Source organism: Sceloporus occidentalis, unplaced genomic scaffold (assembly GCF_023333645.1).
Source record: "Sceloporus occidentalis isolate IW3139 unplaced genomic scaffold, rSceOcc1.0.p SCAF_99, whole genome shotgun sequence".
In the NCBI taxonomy this organism is placed as follows: Eukaryota; Metazoa; Chordata; class Lepidosauria; order Squamata; family Phrynosomatidae; genus Sceloporus; species Sceloporus occidentalis.
Genome location: NW_028317079.1, coordinates 2,556,909 through 2,579,050, shown reverse-complemented (window position 1 = coordinate 2,579,050; position 22,142 = coordinate 2,556,909). Strand labels below are relative to the sequence as shown.

Genomic DNA, 22,142 nt, shown 5'->3' with positions numbered 1-22,142 from the left:
CAACAATAGCAGATATTCGGATTCTTCAGAAGAAAAACTTTGGTTTAGTTTTACTAAACCACATGTAAAGTAAAGAAAATGATCGTTACCTTCACTCCTCAAGTACTCCACGACACTCCACACCACGCTCGGGACGCTGTTCATCACCAGTCCCTCCTTGTGCAAGTCCTTAAGCTGCGCCCCAAACACTTTTGTGCGTGGCATGGAAGGCTGCCCTCTGCCAGGCCTCGCCACCACCTTTTTCATATCTTCTTTCAATCGTACGGCAGCTTTGCTTTGCTTGAAGGAGTAGAGGAAGAGAGAGCAATCGTGAGCAGAAACAACAGGGGGCTGCATTTTCTGGCTCTTGTATTGTCGGCTTAAGAATTTAGGCATCTTGTGCCATAGCAAAAAAAATTAAAGAGAATCAACAGGCTTCCATAAGCATGAGTGTGTGACTGCCCCAGCAGCGGACGCTGTGTGATGGCTTGCAGAGCTCACACTCACTGTAATACACACACATACACACACATACGCACACAGAGCCTGCCATACGGGGGTGGGGCACTTGGAGAACTTCCCTGTAACCAGGGGCTGGAGCCGGGCTTTTTGCAGGAAGAACACATACGCCGCCGTATCCATGCTGCATTACCACAGTAACCTTTAGGCAGGGCGACTAATTAACATACAACTCAGAGTCACAGGGAAGCCCTGCTGCTTACTCGCCTGCATCAGAGGATTTAACCCTTTCAACACCCAGGGCTGATGCCTCTGGCAACTAAAGAGTTATGTCCCCAGAGCTTTTCAGCAAGGTCGGGGGAGGACTGTTTATGTAGACAGGAAGTATGGAGATTTTGGTGGCTGGAGCAGACCTTTGGCTGTCTCCTTCTGTTTACATCTGAACAGGCAGAGTGTCCACTGACATCCGCAAAGAATTGTTTCGGGAACATAAGGCTGGGTTCTAGATGCGTTCTATGTCGGCGCTATTAAAGCGGAAACGGTCATTTAATTCACGCACACATTCCTTGAAACAAGAGCTCGGGGTGAATGAAACGAAAGGGGATTGTAACAGTAACTGTAGGGTTTCCTAGTGATGTTACAGTATACGGGTCGCAATCAAATGACACCTATGCCAAATGTACAAAAATATTGCAATTTAGAAATATATATATATATATATATATATATATATATATATATATATATATGAACCATTCAGCCCAGCTTTTCTACCTATTATTTTTTATTGTTTCATATAGTGACATCATATTCTGAGGCACTGTACAAAGGGATGAGGACACAACCCTTACTTGGCCCTAGTCTATTAAACACATAATTTCAGTGTTTCTTTTATCCCTTTTGCTTTGCAATATCCCTTTAAAACTAATCCAAAGCGTACATACTATCAAGATTGAAAAGTAGTATTATCACCATAGCAACCAGTTGAATGTCAGCAAAAACACTTCATAACGGTGTGGAGTGCCTCCTAACTTAGGGCCAAGACTAACCAGATTTGGCTCTACGACATGAGGAGAGTAGTTCGACCCAGCTCCTTCAAGCCCAGTTAAATTCCAACCATCGAGCTCAGCTATAGAGACTCCTTCAAGTGGATGACATGATTCACTTCAATTCCATATTTTTGGAATACAATTTGGAACTTTTACATAGAATTTGATGGGAAATAAGAACCATTTGGACCATCTAGCCTACTCATTTTTCCTGATCTAAAGATTCAGACCTTAGTCAGTCCTCAGTCTTGTCTTAGATTCAGGTTAGCCCTATGCCTACCCCATGCATGTTTTAATTCCCTTCTCACTATATTAGCTTCTAACAGTTCTAATAGGAGGTGTATCATTTATCTACCACTCTATTGAAGCAAAATTTCCTTACATCTAAATTTCTGACCCTCTGGTCTTGTTCTAACATTTCTCCTCCTTTCTGTCATGCCTGGCGATGTGACCACTTTTCAAACTTTATTCCAGTCATTTGCCTACATACTATCTATGGAAACACTAATACAATGTGTGTGTGTTTGTTTGCATGTGCAACAATGTCAGTTTTCAGAAAGAGTTTAAAACATAAGTGTTCACCCTGGTGCTCTTCGGATTTATTGCCCTAGGGTAATGCAAGGCATTCACACCAAATAATACATGGCTTCTGGCATTACAGAATGGTGGCTGTTATTTAAAGCATTTTTTTGGCTTTGCCAATGCACTAATAATTAGTTTTCTACCATGTCAGAGCCTGGGAACCAAAGTTGGACCATACCATTGTTCAGGGGCCATAAATAAGTAAGTGCATGGACTTTTATTGCCAAACCAAGAGGCCTACCCCGCTATATAAATACTGAGAGGGGTGGGGCTGGCAAAAAGTGGGCAGGACAAGGCAGGTAGTGGGTGGTACTGATTATTATAGTTTTTCCAAGGTATGTTTATGTTGTTTTCTGGGGCCCATGACAAGTTCACAATACTGGCATGAGCCCCACTTTGCAATTTATAGTACCTTGTTATTATTTGTTTACTGATTTATATAGCGCCATCATACTCTTCAGCGCTATACAATAGCTGCTCAGAAATCGTTATTTCACCCCCGCATAAATGCCATGAGAAATAACTAAAACCTGGAATAACTACAAACAAGGATCTGCTCATTCTCTTGGGGATAATAATGGTTTGTCCATAAACCTGGATTATTAGCCAAGGAGCAAAGGTACCAAAGCTCATCATCATCCGCTCTTTCTGGAGTTGGACTTTAAAGAGACAGAAAGAAAGGTTACCGTTGAATTGTGGTTAGCAACATGGATTTCAACATAAATTTTCCGTTGGGCGGAGGGCCATTGCTTACCATTGTGTTACTAAATGTATTAAATACTCAAACATATAAGACCTCATAATATTTAGGACCAGTTAAGGTGTGATAACTACCTATATATATATATATATATATATATATATATATATATATATATATATATATATATATACACACACACACACCATAGATTTAGAGATTGAGAGCATACCTTCCAAATAACTTACATTTCCAATAAAAGTCCCTATTGCTGGGGATAAACCAGCTGCTGAGAGATGGGATGTGTACTAAAATACTAAGATTACAAATATAAAAGAAGCGAGTAAAGCGAGTAAATAAAGCACTGTATGTCCTAAAGATTAGAGAGTTTGGTTCCCCAGGACAACATTTGGTAACAAGGCGCGCTACTGATATTTTCCAGGCAACGCAGTGATATGCAGAATTAACTAGATACTTTGTATGAATAAGCAGCTCAATGTTAAGGAAGTCCATGGCAGGCATAAGGAAACATTAACAAAATGCATGTCAGCGGTAGCACAACAACAACAAAATAGATGACAATATAATAAAACTATACTTTTCAGGAAAGACTAAGGGATCTCACTATGTAGAGCTTAGAGAGAGCAGAGATATGATAGAAACATTGAAATTATTTATCAAAGCACAGAAAGGAAGTTTGTTTCAAAGGAGAAAAATGTTAAAACAAGAGGTCATTATCTAAAACTAGAGGGCCTGAGGCTAAGGAATGGAAGGGAAGGGATATTTACTCGGGGTGGTAGATAAAATGGAGCAGCCACCCAGCAGAAGCGGTAGAGGCTAATATATTCAGGGAATTTAAACATAAAGCTACCCTGAATTTAAGACAAGACCAAGGGCTGATTAAGGTCTGAGTCTTTACTTAAGGAATAATAATAATAATCATAATGAGTTGATGGTTCGTATAACAATCTAAGTGCTTAGTTAAAAGTAAGAAAGCAAAGGACAAATGGGACTAGCCAAACGGATACAGATATATACATATTTACAACAGGGCTTAGCAGAATGTAACACTGTACTGGCCTTGCTGTGTATCAGGGCTTCTCCTGCATGGAGTGCTGAGCTGGTTCATCCTTCATAACGCGCAGTAATATTATGGAGTTGAAATGTTTAAACCTCATGCCAAATCAAGGTTTAGTGAATAGGCCATTTACTGTTATTCCAGAACTCTGCATAATATTGTAAATCATGACAACACTGGAGGAGCGGACCTTAATTTAGTGCTTAAAGAACACCGTATGTGTCATTCTGTGCATTAAATCATATGGCATCATGCAGCCACCTACTAGACACACATGCGCGCCCACTACGCTGTTACATCCGGTGTCACTTACCGGCTACTGGCCCTAAAGCGTCACGGACAATTTTAGACCCCAGTCCGCCCCCGCCAGAAACCTAAGAGATATTTTAGTTCATTTTACCTAATGTTTTAATGCAACCTACATGATCAACGTACATCTAGTTTGACGGAAGATTAGATCCATTCAGTTTATTTCGAGTTATATTCTATGCACTATGCTACATTAATAAATAACTGTAATAATCTAACTGCTGTGAAACTTCAAAGTTGGTTCTCAGTCTTGATTTATAATCAGCAAAGCCTGATGCCTATCCCATAACATTTACTGCTTCTGCTGGAAGGTTGTTCCACCTATCCACCACACTCTAAGGTTAAAAACTCTCTCACATTACATGTAAGACCCCAATCTCCTGTTCGAAGATGTTTGCTCCTTTAAAATACACGTTATTAATATATATATATACACATACATACATTCTTCATAGCAACTGGAAACCTTTACAAAAGATCATTATTGTATTGCAAAGCATTCACAAACGGCTCCCTGCTTATGCATGAAATATGTCACAACGTAAATCAGACTTCTTTAAACAATAAACCAAGGAGGCACAGGGCAGCGCTTCTGCAGAAATCAGCACAACTATTTTATTTTAGTCACCGTCGTGAAGGAAAAAAAAGATCCTAAGCAAGGGGATTGAGAGGAACACAATACAATGTCGGTACTTACACAAACACTTAGCGCTCCGGCTCCCATTCTTTCAGGAAGTGACTGAAAGAAGGGGTGTAAATGGGATGATGAAAACATTAAGGAACGGTGAAAGCCTTCAGCAACCTCTCCCGTCTTACACCTCCGGGTGGGTGTATAAAAAAAATAAAAATAAAAAATAAACCCTTTCGGGCTAAAATTACGCAGAGCCAAAAATATGTAATTCACAAAGCAAATCTGCACTGATCCCTGATCGAGAGAAGAAGCCACATGGCTGGGATCAGCAGCACGCAGTGGAAATCCTAGCCCCAGACAGTGTATTGGTAATAGTGAGGGGTCATGTGACCGAAGCCTTAAATGCATTAGCATCAAAACAGAATGGTCACCATTCTAGTGGCTAGTGTGAATAAATCCTAATCACAATGCCCTCCTGCCACCCCACCCCCACCTTTTCTGTACCTGGGATAAATAGTTTAATGTGCTGTTCTTTAATCCTGTTTAGGGCTGGCAGACTGGCAATTTAAGACTTCGCTGTGAGTCCAGAAACCTGGTCCTTCTATTACTAGGAGGCAGCTAAAAAGTCTTTTTACTTAACATGTGATCTTAATCAACCACTTCACAGAAAATGCCAGCGAAAGCTAATAATAATAAGCTGGTATTCGATGACAATTACGGAATCGTGAGCCCATTTATTTTCTTCTAATCCTCTGAATCCAGGAGGACATGTTACACTCGAAAGTCATTATCCTCTCTCTCTCTCTCGATGACCCTCTTTTCTAGTATGAGTGGATACATACAATAGCCGAGTGTCACCCCTAAATTAATGTCATTTTTTGTCAGAATCCCCTCTACACATTCGCCCTCTTTCATTAACGCCTTGGATATTTATATGGCATTTGTTTGTCTGAATACATCTTCTCATGTGCAATAGCGCGCATGCACACATACTCACCAGCTCTGGATTGCACAAGAGTTCCAGGGGCTCTACCAAAACCCACGGAGCAAATGTGCAGAATGCACTCCTACTGATTTTAATGGGAGCGTATTCCTGCTAGTTACTGGCCACCTCTATGTAGCCCAGGTGGAGATAGGACCTTAGGAAGTATAGGCATTGCTAGCTGGTGGGGCTGTATCGGGTATTAAGCTACCTCTTTAATTGTAAATTATAAAAGGGCAACCCATAGTAAGTTTCTCCTGCAAGGACCACTGGTCCTGTATAAGGAACAAAGATGGCATTCAAGAATTCGTAATTTATTCATTATGAAGGGCCAGCTCCGATTCCATTCCGACACTGGCACGCAGCATCTGATAGCAAATAAGAACCCATTTAGCCTGCTTTAAAATACCTTGGCCATGTGTCTATCTCCTGCATTACCCTCAATCACTTCTGGTGAATGGTTGAGCTTCCACCCTCTCAGTGAATCAAAAAATCATTAAATTGAGGACATCGTAAAGTAAGTTATAGCACATTATACTTTTCTTAGAACCACGTTCTTACCAACTTTAAAATATCACGCACCATGAAACTGGAGCATGTGATGTCACATGTTGCTCAAGCAGGGCCATGACACCATGAGGCGTTCCCCAAGGTCTGACCTGGCCTTAGGTCACAAAGGGCAAATGCCTGGTAGGCCACTGGTCCTACTATCTAGACAGTCTATGGTTACTTAACTTGTAAACACTTTAGTTTCTGAGGCCTATTTACCGATATCTCCCAGTCCACTCTTGCATTTTCTCATAGAATGCACAGGGAAAACAAAAAAAACCAAAGAAGAAATATGTAAACTCATATTTCTTAAATGCTTCACTATCTTTGACCGTCTGCTGGCTTCAAACCAAGTCAGAAGACATGTAGAAACGGAGCACCCAGTGAAATGAAATCCTGTATTGAACTGTTTATTTAAAAAAAAAAAAGCTGTTTCTTTCCGACTCCCATCCAAGAACTTTTTCAAAATATGTTTTAATACTATGATCATGTATCATGCTTTAAAAATTAGGCGTTTGTAGTCCATGCGCATACAGGAGAGACCATGCTAAAGGCAGAACAGATTTCTAAACAGCAGGAGATAGAGGCAGTTCTTTCCACCCAACTCCCCGCCTGTACGCTACATGTTTGTCCCCAAGACAATCTGTAGTTATATAGGAACTGTCACTGAATTCTAATTATGTAAACTAAGCAGAGCCAGAGGGAAACCTTCGGTGACCTGTCCTTGGACCTGAAGTTTACGGTACTATGGAAACCGTTTGTAGGATGTTTGCACGGGTTATCAAGTGGCAATTGACATGTCTACTTAAATGTGAATACATAGGGCAGAGGAGGAAGGCGTTAGGTAAATAGAAAGGCTGTGAAAAGGATGGGGTGGAGAAGGCAAAGTAGTGTAAGTTGCAACACAAGGAAATAAGTTTTTATTGTGGACGACTCCAGAGAAGATTCTGGCTAAAAGGATATACGAGGAGGAGAAACAGAGCTGAATCCAAATCTCTGGTTTAGAGTATGATGGCCACAGGAAAACCGATATAAGCAGGCCCAACAGGCAGAAGATCTGCTTTCAAGGCAGTAGTCGTGTGCATCTGGCTGGCAAGCTGTATATGTGGTCAGTGCACGTGGCTTGTAGACATGAGGAACTTAGCTCTATAGAGAACTTTAATCATTCTGCCAGCACAAGATGTATCGCATTTGTATTTGACAAATATAGAGTATTTTCAGTGCAATAGGCAAGGGCAATCAAAGTAAATTAATAAATACAAATTAAAAAGTGCAGAATCATGGCGCCAACCTTCCTAGGTTGGTTTGTTAAAACCTCTTCTCACCGCACATCTAGCCTAAAAAGGGTGAGGCTGCTCAGAAGTAAAAAAAGAAGTCTGGAAGGGTAGAGAGTGCATTCTAAGGTGCTAGAATGTTCTGTGAGATACTGCGCATACACCCAGACCCCTACTATAATCTCTCACAGGTACTCGCATGATCTTAGCCAACGTTTATTTATCCCATGTTCTTGGTGCTCCCAGGTTCTCCACCGTGAATAAAAAGGGGCAAAAAAATGTGAAAAGTGCCAAAACATGCCTGACGGCCACGGTGGACACCAGTTTTATTCTTCTTTTATTCAGAGGCTGTCCTCCCTGGCCAAAAGGCCTGCATGAGGGCCGGATATCCTGACCTTAAGGCCAGAGGACCAAGCTTTCCCTCTCTCACAGGTTCTCGCTTGATCGAAGCCAAAAAGTATTTTATATATCCTATGTTGTCCCCCCCCCTCCCCCCATTTTAATTCTGAAGCTTGGGATTCCATGCTTCCAACTATCGATGTGGAAGATAAAAAGTGACAAGGTGCCCAAGTAGGTTAAGGCCTCAGGGAGAGCAGGTCCCCAATCTTCTTCTTCCCTGAAGGTATATGTCCTCCCCAAGGGCATAAGTGCCTGCAAGGGGACCAGATCCACAAGGGGAAGGACCCCCCTCTAACCTTCGCTACAGGGAGGAGGGTTCCCAAAGGCTATCTATATTTTCCCTCACCAGAAAACCCAGAAACTTTTAAGGGTACCCGGTTCCACTGTGGCATTTAGATTTTTAAAAATCAATACGGAGTGCCGTCAGATAGACCATATTTGTTTTCAGCAGATAAAAATAAAATATAAATCACACAGCTCTATAGAAAAATGCTCCAAAACAAAGCCCTTTAGGCAGCTGTGATAAAAATTGCATTCACCGCAGTCCAGTCTAAAAGGCTAGGGCTAGTGACATGAGAAAAATACATTCTTAGAGGGGTCCAAAGTGCCAGGTGCTCTCACAAAAAAAGTGATGTGTATGACCCGCACACAAAACAACCATTATGCACTGCGCTCAGACTAGGACCACTGTCTGGGGGCTCCTAGCAACCTCGGGGTGTAACGCTAAATTGGCCTCAAGTCCAGAGGAACAAGCCTTCCCTAATAGGTACTCGCTGGATCTTAGTGGCCCCACCGTAAATAAAAACAAAAAAGTGAGTGGTGCCAGCAAGAAACAGTGGACATCAGGTCCCCGAAGGCATATACAGCCCCTTCCGTCGTTCCTGAATTTCTTGGCTCTTACCTGCAAGGGCTAGGGCCACAGAAATCACATTTTGATTTGATAAAATCCTGCTGACGCCAGTGGGCAGTCCTGTGGCGTCGGGGGCCCGGAGGATTCTGCTGTTGACCCGGAAAACCAGAGAAGTGGTGCTTCACCCGGAGATCTTCAGGTCAAACCCGGAGAGTTACCAGGTATGCCAAGTGCTCAGTGCACTTACCAGCAGCACTCATCATACAAGGTGGTGTGCTAACCTCACAATCCCAAACAGTGAACACGCACCCTGGCACAGGGGGTCCTCAGTGAATCTCGGGGGCTCCATGCTTTCCCAGCCTCAGGCCAGAGGACCGCTTCTACAGCCAATCAGATGCATGGATACAGACAGATGGCAAAGATAATGCTCGTAAGTGCTAACTTTGCCTCCATATACACACACATTTTTAAGTTTATATTGTGTATTTAGTGTGGTGGGGGTTAGTTAGACAAAGCTCAGGTTAGGTAGGGGTTAAAGAAAATTTAGATAACTTGAGATAAAATGGAAATGATATAGGAATAAAGGACAGCTTCCAAATTAGGGCAAGTTAAATATATTTTTGCTATTTTTTCCCCATATATTATAGTTGTAGATAATATATAAACCTGTTATTTTTTATCCATTTTTTTTCATAAAAATAATGCCTAACATACAGTATATGAATATGGTTTTAAAAAACACCCTATTTGTCCCGAAAAAATAATTAGTGTGGGTATGCAAAATAAGAAATAGAGTAACAACAAGGACACACACAACTTATCACATATTGTGATCGTAGACCTAAAATAGCAACGGTCCTTAAGGGGTGCAGTTACCATAGTGGCGGGGGGGGGGTAGCGGGACACCTTATGAGCCCTTGTCACGTGTTTATACTTAATTATTTATTTAGAAAACAAATAATGTTGCATTAAACTACAGGCTGGTCGCTACAACAAACACAACAGTCAAAAGTATTACAACAGCACAAACAAACAAACTGTGCACAACGATGTCACACCTCTCCTGAGTGACAGCGGATGGGCGGAGCCTGGTTGTGTTTTTCAGTGGCGACAGATCCACACCCACGCTTCAAGAGCCACCCGTGCCATGCATTACTTGGGTGACCTGCTGCAACAATACAAGGCCTTTACCTGCAACCACTGCAGTAATGCCAATAAAGAGTTAACCGCGCCAAACCACCCCCACTAAGTAATCAAACGGCGATAAATGATTGACACATATAACCGAACGCTATGTGTAACGCTAAGGCAACCACGTGGATTTTAACCCCTGTAGTACCGGAGCCAAGCGATTATTTCAGTGAAATACCCCACAACTAAGACACGCACCTGTTAAAAGGGGGCTCCCGTCACCTAGCGCGGATCTCCGTGTCCCGTATCCTGCTGACGGGGGTCTCGATCACCCCCCCGTATCCCCATGTGGTGAATCCCTCCCTTCTCGCTGTTTGTAAACACGCTCCACGTGTGAACGGCACGCCCCACACGGGATTCACAAAGCCAGCTCACGCTGGTGACCGCGTAGTGACCTAACCAGTCTACGGAATTGGCGTAACCGAAAAACGCACGTTTTGTCTGGATTAGAGCCGTGTTGTCGCGTTTGTCTGCCGCTGAGGGTCTGATATCTCGCTAATAACGCGCTGTCTGATTTTAGGAAGTGAGGGTTACAATGGAAAACAGTATTAGTAGTAATTAAGGAGCAATCATTTCTCTCCAAGATGTCTTAGGTGGCAGAGAGACTTGCATGCAAATTGTCTCCCACTATACTGTTTATCTGAGGCAGAACATGTTTAACCCCTTCGTGACAAAGGCTGATTTTACTTTTTGTACCCTTCGTGACAATGGCCTTTTTAACATTTCTGCGCTGCTTGTGTTTAGCTGTAATTTTCTTCTTTCCCGTTTACTGAACCCACACACATTAGATATTGTTTTTTTCAGGACAAGAAGGGCTTTCTTTAGATGACATTGTTTTGATTGTATCATATTATTTACTACAAAAAAAAGTATAAAATATGGTGAAACATTTAGAAAAAAATGACTGTTTCTAACTTTTAGTTGAAAAATCTTTTACTCATCTATAAAAGGTAATGAAAAAACCTGCTAAATGGATTCTACTATTTGTCCTGAGTTTAGAAATACCCAATGTTTTTATGTTTTTTTGCTTTTTTCTACCCATTATGGGGCAATAAGTACAGGTAGCGTTTTGCTATTTCAAAGCCATTTTTTCCAAATCTGGTAATTCTTCCCCCCATGTGCCATTTCGGGTATCTTTGAACCCGGCCAATGCAATTTACCCCATCAAGTCATATATTTTTGAAAACTAGACAGCCCAGGGTATTCCAAATGCTAGTATTTTAACTATTTCCATGCACCATATCTACCACCAGTTTTTGTCAAACTTTGTGGTAGTCATTTTTTTGCATTTGTTTTGTCACACACATTTTACTTCAGGTATGAATTAAAAGGTTCTCGTTTATGTCACTATCACAAAACACCCCAATATGTGTTCAGCAACATCTCCTGAGTACAGCGATACCTCACATGAATGATTTTGCCTGGCCGTTTGGGGGCAAAAGGGCCACATTTGGGGCATGCGCATTTTTCAATGTTGAACTTTGGCATTTGGGGATCCACTGCCCATGCCCTATTTGGTACATCTTTGAGTCGGGCCATTTCAGTGTGCCCAATAAACCCATATATTTTTGAAAACTAGACACCCCAGGGTATTTCAAATGCTAGTATTTTAACTCTTTCCATGCACCATATCTACCACCAGTCTTTGTCAAACTTTGTGGTAGTCATTTTTTTGCATTTGGTTTTCCACACACATTTTACTTCAGGTATGAATTAAAAAGTTCTCGTATATGTCACTATCACAAAACACCCCAATATGTGTTCAGCAACATCTGAGTACAGCGATACCTCACATGAATGATTTTGCCTGGCCGTTTGGGGGCAAAAGGGCCACATTTGGGGGATGCGCATTTTTCAATGTTGAACTTTGGCATTTGGGGATCCACTGCCCATGCCCTATTTGGTACATCTTTGAGCCGGGCCATTTCAGTGTGCCCAACAAAACCATATATTTTTCAAAACTAGACACCACAGGGTATTTTAAATGCTGGTATTTTAACTCTTTGCATGCACACATTTTACCACCAGCATGTTTTCAAAGTTTGCAGTAGTATTTTTGTGTGTGTATTTTTCCCACACACACCTACTTTATGTATGAATTTACAGCTCCTGGTATATGCCGCTGTCACACGACACCCCATAATGTGTTCAGCAACATCTCCTGAGTGCAGTGATATCCCACATGCATGGGTGTGTCATTTTTGTGGGAACTAAAAGGCCACATTTGGTACGTGTGCATTTTTCTAATTGGAAATTAGGTGTGTGGCCATCCTTCCCCCGGTGTTAATTGGGACGTTGTTGAACCCGGCCAATTCAATTTACCCCATCAAATCATACCTTTTTTAAAAGTAGACACCCCACGGGCATTTAATATGCCAGTATTTTAACTCTTTCCATGCGAGAATTGTTTTAAGCTAATATGCTAATGCTAAAATATATTTTTTATATATATATTTTTTTTTTTTGTCTTTTTTTAAAAAAAATTTAACATTTTTTTTCAACTTGGAGGTTCCCCTGATAGTGACATCAGTGGGAAATGATTTTTACATTTTACTAGTTTTTTACTATTTTTTTTCTAATTATTATTAATTTTATTTTATTTTTACTAATCATACTGTGATTAGAAAGCTGGGTTCCATTGACTTGCATGGTGAATGCAGTACCTGTATTCAACCTGCAAGTGGAGCCAAAGTTCTCTAGATGGTCTGGACCATCTAGCGAACTTTTAAAATTTGTTGGTTCCTGTTACAGGGCAGCGGCCATCTTGCTTGATGGCGAAGATCATCGGCAGCTGCGGCTGTGACCGCTCTCCGGAGCGGTCACAGCCCATCGAAAGGTAAGTGTTTGGTGTTGCTGGATGCCTCCTGATCGAGGCATTCCAGCGACACCATTTAAGTTTAGGAGGCGATCATCGATCGCCTCCTAAACGCTTTTAAAACGGGCGTCCGCCGCCATACAAAGTATGGCGGATGTTGACGCCCCGTGGAGGGGCCAGAGATGGCCCCTTCGTTCCGATCGCGGCGTTGCTGAATGCCTCGAGGTCGAGGCATTCAGCAACGTTTTTTGGGTGCAGAAAGCGAAAACAGATCGCTTTCTGCACCCGTTTAAAGACGTGCCGGTCCTGGCACGTCAATTGTCGTAAAGCACATGCTTTTCCGTGTCGTGCCAGGACCGGCAATTGTCGTTAAGGGGTTAAACATCATGACTTTTACCTCATATTACGTGGAATACTGTAAAAAAGGGGGCTTCCTGTTTCACATGTCACATAAAATGACACCGTAACCACATCTGAAATAGATTATACACACATTTACACCACCTATAATCATACCCGGGAACTTTGGTCCCAATCTCAGGTCTCATGGTGAAGGGGCAAATTCTCAGAACTCCATTAACTCCTCTGTACACCAAATTATTCTAGAGTCAGATGTGGGGCCATCTGTCTGACAGCTAAAGCTTGGCTGAAATTGGGTCATGCAACAGGACAACGATCCCAAGCACACCAGCAACTGTACAACAGAATGGCTGAAAAAGAAAAGAATCGATGGTCCAGACCTTGACCTGATTGAAATTCTGTGCGAATAAAACAATTCCCCGCCAATGTAGCGTGTGTCCCATGACATCAGCGGGGCTGCCCACTCACATCAGCGGGGGTTCCCACTGAAATCACTGGGGCTGCCCACTCACATCAGCCGGGGTTCCCACTGAAATCACTGGGGCTGCCCACTCACATCAGCGGGGGTTCCCACTGAAATCACTGGGGCTGCCCACTCACATCAGCGGGGGTTCCCAATCACATCAGCAGGCCTGCCCACTCACATCACTGGGGCTGCTCACTCACATCAGCAGGCCTGCCCACTCACATCACTGGGGCTGCTCACTCACATCAGCGGGGCTGCCCACTCACATCGGTGGGACCTCCTACCCACATCCCGCAGGGAGCAGAAAGCACCCAGGTATGTCCATAAGGCCCAGCAAATTATTAGGCTTGAGAGATTGTCACTTCTTACATAAAGTCTCTTTCGCCTCATAGATGCTCATAGGAATATGGATGTCTTGTAAAAAAATTTTTTTCAAATGTTGGTTGGTGTTTAGGTATATCCCTATTTAAATTTGTATACCTTTCCATAAGACATAGGAAAGGTGTCTGTAATAGATTTTGGATTCTAAACCTTTTCCCGTTTGTTTTTGGAAAGCAAATATAGGTTTTTACAGTCCCGTTCTGCCTAATGTTTTAATAGAAACACAGAATTTTACGTCAAATGAGAACCTTCGGCCCATCTAGTCTGCCCATTTTTCCTGATGTTAGATATAAATCGATCTTTGATCTTCTCTTAGATTCAGGATAGCTTTATGTCGTTGGCTTTGTTGTATTTGCTTCTACTACTTCTGATGGGAGGCTGTTCCATTTATCTACCACCCTTTCAGTAAAGTAAAACATCCTTATATTACCTCCGACATTCTAGTTTTAGATTATCACCTGTTGTTCTAACATTTCTCTTTTGTACTTTTCATTATTTAAATGTTTCTATCGTTTCTCCGCTCTCTCTTTCCTTTCCTCCAAGTGCTCCGCATACATGCAGTCTCGTCTGAGTCTGGTTAAGAGAAGGTATATTGTTCTAAACACACAACGAGGAGATACTTGGCCTTTTGGGCTATGTAGATGATTGTGGGCATAACAAAATAAATATTTTTTTCCAACCTATGTAACATATACTTTTACTAGCATGTATGTAAGGTGGCATGTAAGCATACCTCACAACCATCCCATGTTTTGTGGGACAGTCCCGATTTTCCACCAAACTCCCCCATTTATCCCAGCAAGCTGATTCATTGATTGAAGTCTGTGATTTTGCATCATAGACCTCAAGGTGGCATTTCCAGTGGTAACTTATGTGACGTGCATGTCTTATATTATTAGTTTAATTAAAACACTTATTCTGTTGCCCAATCAAGAATAACCCCCTTCAATGAATCTTGGTTCTTGTCTTCACTCAGTAGGCATTTGGAGACCCATTAAACACAATCATCAATTGTTGACAGGTGTAGATGGGGTGTTTGTACATCCTTCAGAACATTTATCCCCAAATATGCAATAAAAACAACAGGGAGCAAGTGTAGTTAAGAAAATGATACTGAAATGGTTTGGCTATATACCTCCTATAATTCTCAGCCAGCACGTAGCTGAAAACTACAGGAGCTGCTACCAACAATCACTGGGACTGATCCAACAAATGCACCAAAGTTTCTACCTAAACACGGCATTGGGAACACCATTCCCAGTACTCTTAAACGTCTAAACACTTCCCAGAAATCTTAACATAATCATGTAAAATGATGCCTCGTTCATAATATTTGCTGGAAACCCTTATTTGTCATGTGACACAAAAGCAGGCACTGATAGGTCGTTGTGATAGAAACCGGAAAAGCTTCTTAAAAGAGTCTGTTGTTTTCGAAGAAAATGGATTATCTCTCTTCGTTGAGGGCGGTAACCCCGGATGCAGGAATAAAGAGTGACACCATTAAATGTTTCTTATTTTAATTAAAACTTTTATAAAGAACAAATCATGATCGCAGTTTAAATTGCCCTCGTTCCAGATTGGCTCTCGCAGGTGAACTTTTTGATGCTGTCTACAATCCAGTCCTTATAGGTAGCTATTTCGGTGAAGACAGGTGGCTTTTTGTCCAAAAGACAATCTGAGGGTCCAAAACTGGCAATACTATTAACCTCCCATGTGGGCGATACGTCTGATTTACAGATAAGGGCACCTTCTGTGTCACTCTGAAGAGGAAAGCAATATATTAAATACATTTCAGTGTGATAGCCCTGATTGGCTATTAAATAAAACCTGCTGTATAAACGCTGCTGAAAACAGGAATTAAAGACCAAAATCTAACACATAATAGGCTAAAAGCCTTTCTTATATTAAAATCTCTCTCGTGAATTATTAGCTATAAAACAACATATAAATAGTCCTTGGTTATTTTCATTTTTTATATTTTTTTACAGATATTTTTGTTTTATGTGACAGATACTTACACGGCAAGTTGATTGTAGCTCTTCAGGTGATTTAGAACCAGCACAAATCATTGAAGAAGTGACTTGGCTCCACCAATACTTGGGTAAACTGCAGATTTCATATTCCATGATGGATACTGGAAGAACTAAATCTAAATGAACAAACACATTACAATGAATGTATTTATTGAGTCTGTAAATGTATGCAAACATCTAACAATAAACAATGATACACTGTTTTAAATGTCCCTTCTAGCTGAAGCTCTGTGTCTGAAAACTACCATTTCCTCACAGCATCCTCCTGAAGGTCTTTTCGCCTTTTTAACTTGTGCGACATCACTTTCACTTTGAACACCATACTCTTACACTAGCATATTCTAACTCTTAACACCATGACCTTACACCAACACACACTAACAGCATACCCTTACAGTAACATCAATTCACTCTTACACCATACCCTTACACTGACACATACATACTCTCTTTCTCTCCCCCTCTCCCCATATCCTATTGCCTCCATCACCTCTTTGATTGAATTTGTGTTCAATTATGCTTACATATAACATACTGCTTCACAAAATAACAACAAATAAATGGTATCAATAAAAAAAGTAAACACATCCTGGTATCAAGCCAATGTGATGCTATCTGGAGAACTTTATACACGGCAGCAGTGATTTTAATCTGACCCAGTAGTTTTTTCCCAGACACATAAACATTTCACATGTTACCTGTAAACCGCTGCCCTGCAGTATGTGGGATATAAAAAGGGAAGCCATTGCTCATTTATACATCCCACATGCTGCGGGGCAGCACATTACATGTACTTATCAATAACATGGAATTTGTATGTATATTTCAGCCCATGATGCACTGTGTAGTATTAGGATTTGGCATTTTAACTTTGTTCCTTTTTTTAATGCGTAGCAGATCTAATTCACTGATTTCCAAATGAATCTTTAGGTATGGTATGTGTGCCGTTACATGCAGTTGATGAACCATTGCAGTACACATTGTCAGTCTGGTCTAATGCCATTCCATCTCATGCCAGTACCTGTGGCAGCAGCCCATCCAGCCCAGTAGCACATTGCATGTGCATGTATCGGCTGCTCAGAGCCCGGCAAGCACACGGGTTGTAATCCAGACACATGTTCAGACAGGTGCAATAGAGCGATATCATGAGAGTGATCGTTAATCTGTGGATAAGCAAAATCTTTGTGCCTGATAACACCATCAACTCCATAGCATGAGTTTGAAGATCCAGACTGAGCACACACTCGCAGACTCTCAGGGTTTTGGCCACTGAAGAAACAAATGAGATAATGTTAAATATGGAATGTATATTGAATGTACTGAAAAAGCATATTTATTATTTATACATACATAACTGTACCTATGTACCCTGTCCTGGGTGATACACCTATATACAGCACATAAATGTCAGAAACATTTACACTTATATATCTTGGCTGCCATGCATACATGAAGCGTCCCAGTAATTATGTGTCCCTCCTCGTTAAGCTAGAAATGTTTTAAAGATATCCCATCCATCCAAAATGCATTAATCAAACAAGAGAACATAGAAGGGATGGATAATGCCAGTGTCTTAGTGCAGGGTGTAATGTCCTAATTACTTTTGCCACCACCATGGCTATACGTGAAACCCAAAGGGATCTAGTTAAAATGCTTTTAGATACCAAATGTATTATAGATATACAAATAATATAGTCATGCTGAAAAATATTTAAATCCCCTCACTGTATTAACCTGACCATTTCTGCTGGGAGGATGTTCCAGTTATCTACCACCCTCTCAGTAAAGTTGTGCCTTAAAAGACCAATTCAACCACTTGGTCCATCTTACTTTATGAACAATGGTTTACAATAATGCATCGTAAATGTCTTTGGACTATAAACATGGAAAAATAAACAAAACATGATGTAAAAAAGTATGTGGAATATCTGGGTCTAGTGGTTAGACCTGTTTCACCTAACTGCCAGCATGCAATCTATTACTTTCTTCTTGTGTGTGATCGCCGTTAAAAGTGCATAACAAAGAAGTGAAAAGTGAGTGCATCCCATAATGGTGTTGTTTCCAGTACTTACTTATCTAAACAGTGAGCAGGCAGAAGAATCCATTGTGTGTTTATGAGCGTGCCGGTACACCTGTGCAGGAATGGAAGATTGGGTCTATCATGGATCTGCAAGCAAACAAAGTACATTTACTCAGGAAGGAAGAACTTGTGTCTTGGTTGGTTCATTAAGATGGAAACCAAGCTTATTATACATCAGAAAAATACTGTACATGTGAAATAAATGCCATTTCTCCAGACAAAGGATTGCCTGTGGTACACAAACAGAATCAGTTTCGTAAAACCTTACTTTGCCAAAGGCTATGGTTATACCATTTTATTGAATCTTGGAAACCTTGATAAACGGCCAACTTGAAGGAGATGGCCTTTTATTTACCACATTACCAGATGCACTACTTTGTCCACTTATTACATATTTTGCCTGGTTACTAACCTGTACTAGTTTTAACAACTCACATGAAGTGTATAAAGACATGTGACTTACCTAATTTACATAAGGACCACTGTAGCCCTTTAGTGCCATCTAGTGGAATGGCATGGAAAGGCATAGACACAGTCCTGGCCGTGTCCTGCAAGGGATGGCTCCGGGTAGCCGGAGCCCAGAAGTTGCCCAGGTATGTGCATCAGTGGTCACTGAGCGGCTTCTAACTACTGTAATTCACATGTAAGTTAAGGCATCCCATACTTACTTGTACAGAAAAGTGTCCCAGTGAAGGAACTAGCCCTCCTAATTTACTTTGCTCAGCATCACTGAATGGTTTAACTGGGATATCACAACTTGTAGGCCAGTCTGGAAAAAAAAAAACAAGTTATTGGCTGAAACAAAATACACAAATGTGTGGTTGTGCCACACAAGGATATACAATATATCCCTCCTGAAGCCCAGGATAGGGAGGAAATGTCACAAATGCAGGTAGTGTCACTAACCAACCAGATCTGTCTATTTATTAAGCAGTCAAGAGGTCAGTCGACTGAGGCTGCATGTCTTTGCATTCTAAAGCTTAAGAAAACAACATAGTTACCAACAAGTTGTTTGCAAATCCATGCAACTTCAAATTTTGCTAATTTCAGGGGAGGGCATGCGAGATTAATGGTGAAAAATACTCACCTCAATATGTATATAAATTGTAATAAATATAAAATATATTTTATTTTTATATATAATTTAAAAAAAGAAAACGGAGATCCGTTAATCTTATTAAAGGGACGTAATTTGTACATTATGTCCCTTTAATAATCACTTCCCCCTATACAAATGCAAGGAGGGATTCTGCAGAATCCCCCTATGCATTTATCTCTCTCCCCATGGCATACTCACCACTAGCCAGCTACAGCGCAGGCTGAGCAAGAGTTCTAATGACTTGTGCTGGTCACTGACTTAATGATTAATTGGTATGAAAACAGAACCATGGGAAGGTTTGTGCAACGCAACTCTGAAGCATTGTTTTTACCATGTTGAAGAATTTTTATTCAAGTACTTACAAAGAGACTTCATGGGACACTAAACTGTCCATTTAACCAGATCCTTTATCACGAAGGTGTAGGTGAAATATGCACATTGTGACATCCCACCCAGCTGTAGAATTTCTGTTTATACCTAAGGTCCGACATGTTTATATATGAAACAAGTAAATACTTGGTGTGGGTATTAGGAATGATGCTGGTGCAAACTTTGAAAAGCTGTTTTATCCTACTTACCAATTGGAATATCACTCCATGGTTTTGTAATGCTAAAAGGGAAGTCCGCAGCATTAGAGATATTTGTTGTCCAGTATCCACGGAATCCGTCAAACATCATAACGTTGTTGGTGACAAATTTAATGACAGCAGTGTTTCCTGTTGTATTTATAGTACTTGGTATAGTTGTTCCACAGAAATGACCTGCAACAAATAAAAGCCTGTACAATTAGCAGTGAAGCCATGAACACAGAAAAATCTAATATTGCAATATAATTATGTTTGGTCCCCCAGGAGAGGAAAATAAAGAGCTTCTTACACTGATCAGTAATTGCCTGTTTTATTCACGGCTCTGTAAAGCAAACTATGTTTTACCTGTTGCTCACCTACAGGCCAGACTAGGCATCTGGCACGACGGGCAAATGCCCGGTGGGTTGCTGGCTGAGAGCACCCCATGCTCAGCCATAAGCAAGCTTCTGTGCTCATAAAATACAGTGTTGCTGACAATGTGCTCTGATCTTTGGTAAGTGGGGCAGCTAAGTGTTCCCATTTTGCAGGCACAGTTCCTCCTGTTTATGGTGCTTTGATAATCCCGTGGCTGTATTTTGTCTCCACGGCGCTGCTACACTAGCCATTTCAGAGCACAAAGACAGGAAAGATCCTTGTTAGTCTGAAGAAAGACAGTCTGCGGCATGGGGAGACATTGAATCATCACTGCTTGAAACATAGACATTAAGGTATCTGGGAAATACTATGCAAATGTGAAGCAAACTGGTCATGGCAGGCATGAATCCCCCCATTTATTAACAAAATAAAGTGTCCTTTTTGCAATCTCAAAGTCCTTTTAGTGAAATTCATGACTGGTATTTAAAATGTATAACCCTTAAGTATCATGATTTAAAGCAAGCATTTTTTTTACTTAGCTGAACTATTCTGAAAAGTTTCGTTCAACCATGATCTAGAACTCTCATAGACGCCTTACCCAATCTAGAAGCACCAGCTTTGTCTCCATCGAAAATCTCCACGTAGTCTTTACAAATTCCAGCGGGGTTGGCACCTTGGAGAGTAAAGTCTGTGAAGACAATATGGAGCCGTTCACCTGCTCCAGCCGTGATTTTCCAGGTGCAAGCTTGGCTTCCATAGTAGGTACTATTAGGCCAATTAGGTGAGAAAAACTCTCCGTAGTTTGCATTATAATGTCCTCCACATAAAGCTATGTCTGGGAAACAAGTTAAAAAGACATTGAAATATAAGATCCCATGCCTGCTGGTGCTCGCCACTTCAAAGTTAACATGTCAGCAACCCAATTACAAGTAACATGACTGAGAACATTAACTGGAAAAAATGATGATTGTGTTATCATAGATGCCACATGATCATAGTAATTCACAGTAAATTAACTATTTATTTAAATGAAAGCTTATATAACACATACTACATATTATACATCTTAAATCTATATTTGTTGTAAATATGGGATCTGTACTGAATATGCACTTAAAACTTAATCCACTAGGTGTCAGCATTCTCTCAAAATGTGAAATGCTTTATAAAAGATCTCGATCCATTAAAATACAGTGGGTATATATATATATATATATGCCCCATTATTTAATCCAGGAAAGATTATTTAGTTGTCAATATTGAGTTAAGTTACTTTACATAAGGAAAATGCACCACTTCAACACGATGGTAGCAGTTTAAAAAATGTCAACCAATATAATGGCACTACTGACCATTTTTAATCGTGTGTATGGCTTTTATGCTTTTTTAGGTTGTGCACTCCCCTATTTTTATTTTCTTTTTTTGCAGGTTCTGACCAAATCTTAGGGTTTAGCAGCCCCTACTGACACATAGGCGCCTCATTGATGGTGTTCAGGGAAGGCTTTAAATTGCTTCCGAGTCTCATTAGGGTTAAAATGCAGTACAGTCACATTGATTCAGCTCCTTGGCAAGCAATATAGCCAAGTAAAATTTAGTAGGATTTAGTGAAATTAGGGTACTTTGACATATTGGCGTGCTAAGCAATATATGGCCATATAGTGCGACAGAACCCCCAATACTTATGCCTTAGGTGTTTTTTCAATGGCATTCACTGGGTGTGAACTGAATTCTAGCTCTGTTTTGACTACCTTAGTTAATATCTTCGGTTAGCCGATGGCGCCCCAGTGCCCTGCATCCCAGCTGCAGTGCCATCACACTTACAAAGGTTTGCACTCTAGTATTAAAGAGGTTAAGCAGACTTACAGAGGCATTTGCACTCCATCATTAAAGAGGTTAGCAGCACATCCTGAAATAATGCACTCCAGCAGCGAAGAG

General features: G+C 40.9%; 1 protein-coding gene across 1 annotated transcript in view; it reads right to left on the bottom strand.

Moving 5' to 3' along the window:
• Positions 1-4,880, bottom strand: part of LOC149284105 (protein FAM13A-like) — a 77,980-nt gene extending 73,100 nt beyond the window's left edge. Inside the window, exons 1-2 of the mRNA XM_089497153.1 lie at positions 4,854-4,880; positions 90-279 (exon numbers count right to left, since the gene is read on the bottom strand). Of these exons, the coding sequence (XP_089353279.1) occupies positions 90-279; positions 4,854-4,880 (217 nt within the window). The remainder of the gene's footprint in view (positions 1-89; positions 280-4,853) is intronic.
• Between the last annotated feature and the right edge of the window lie 17,262 nt (positions 4,881-22,142).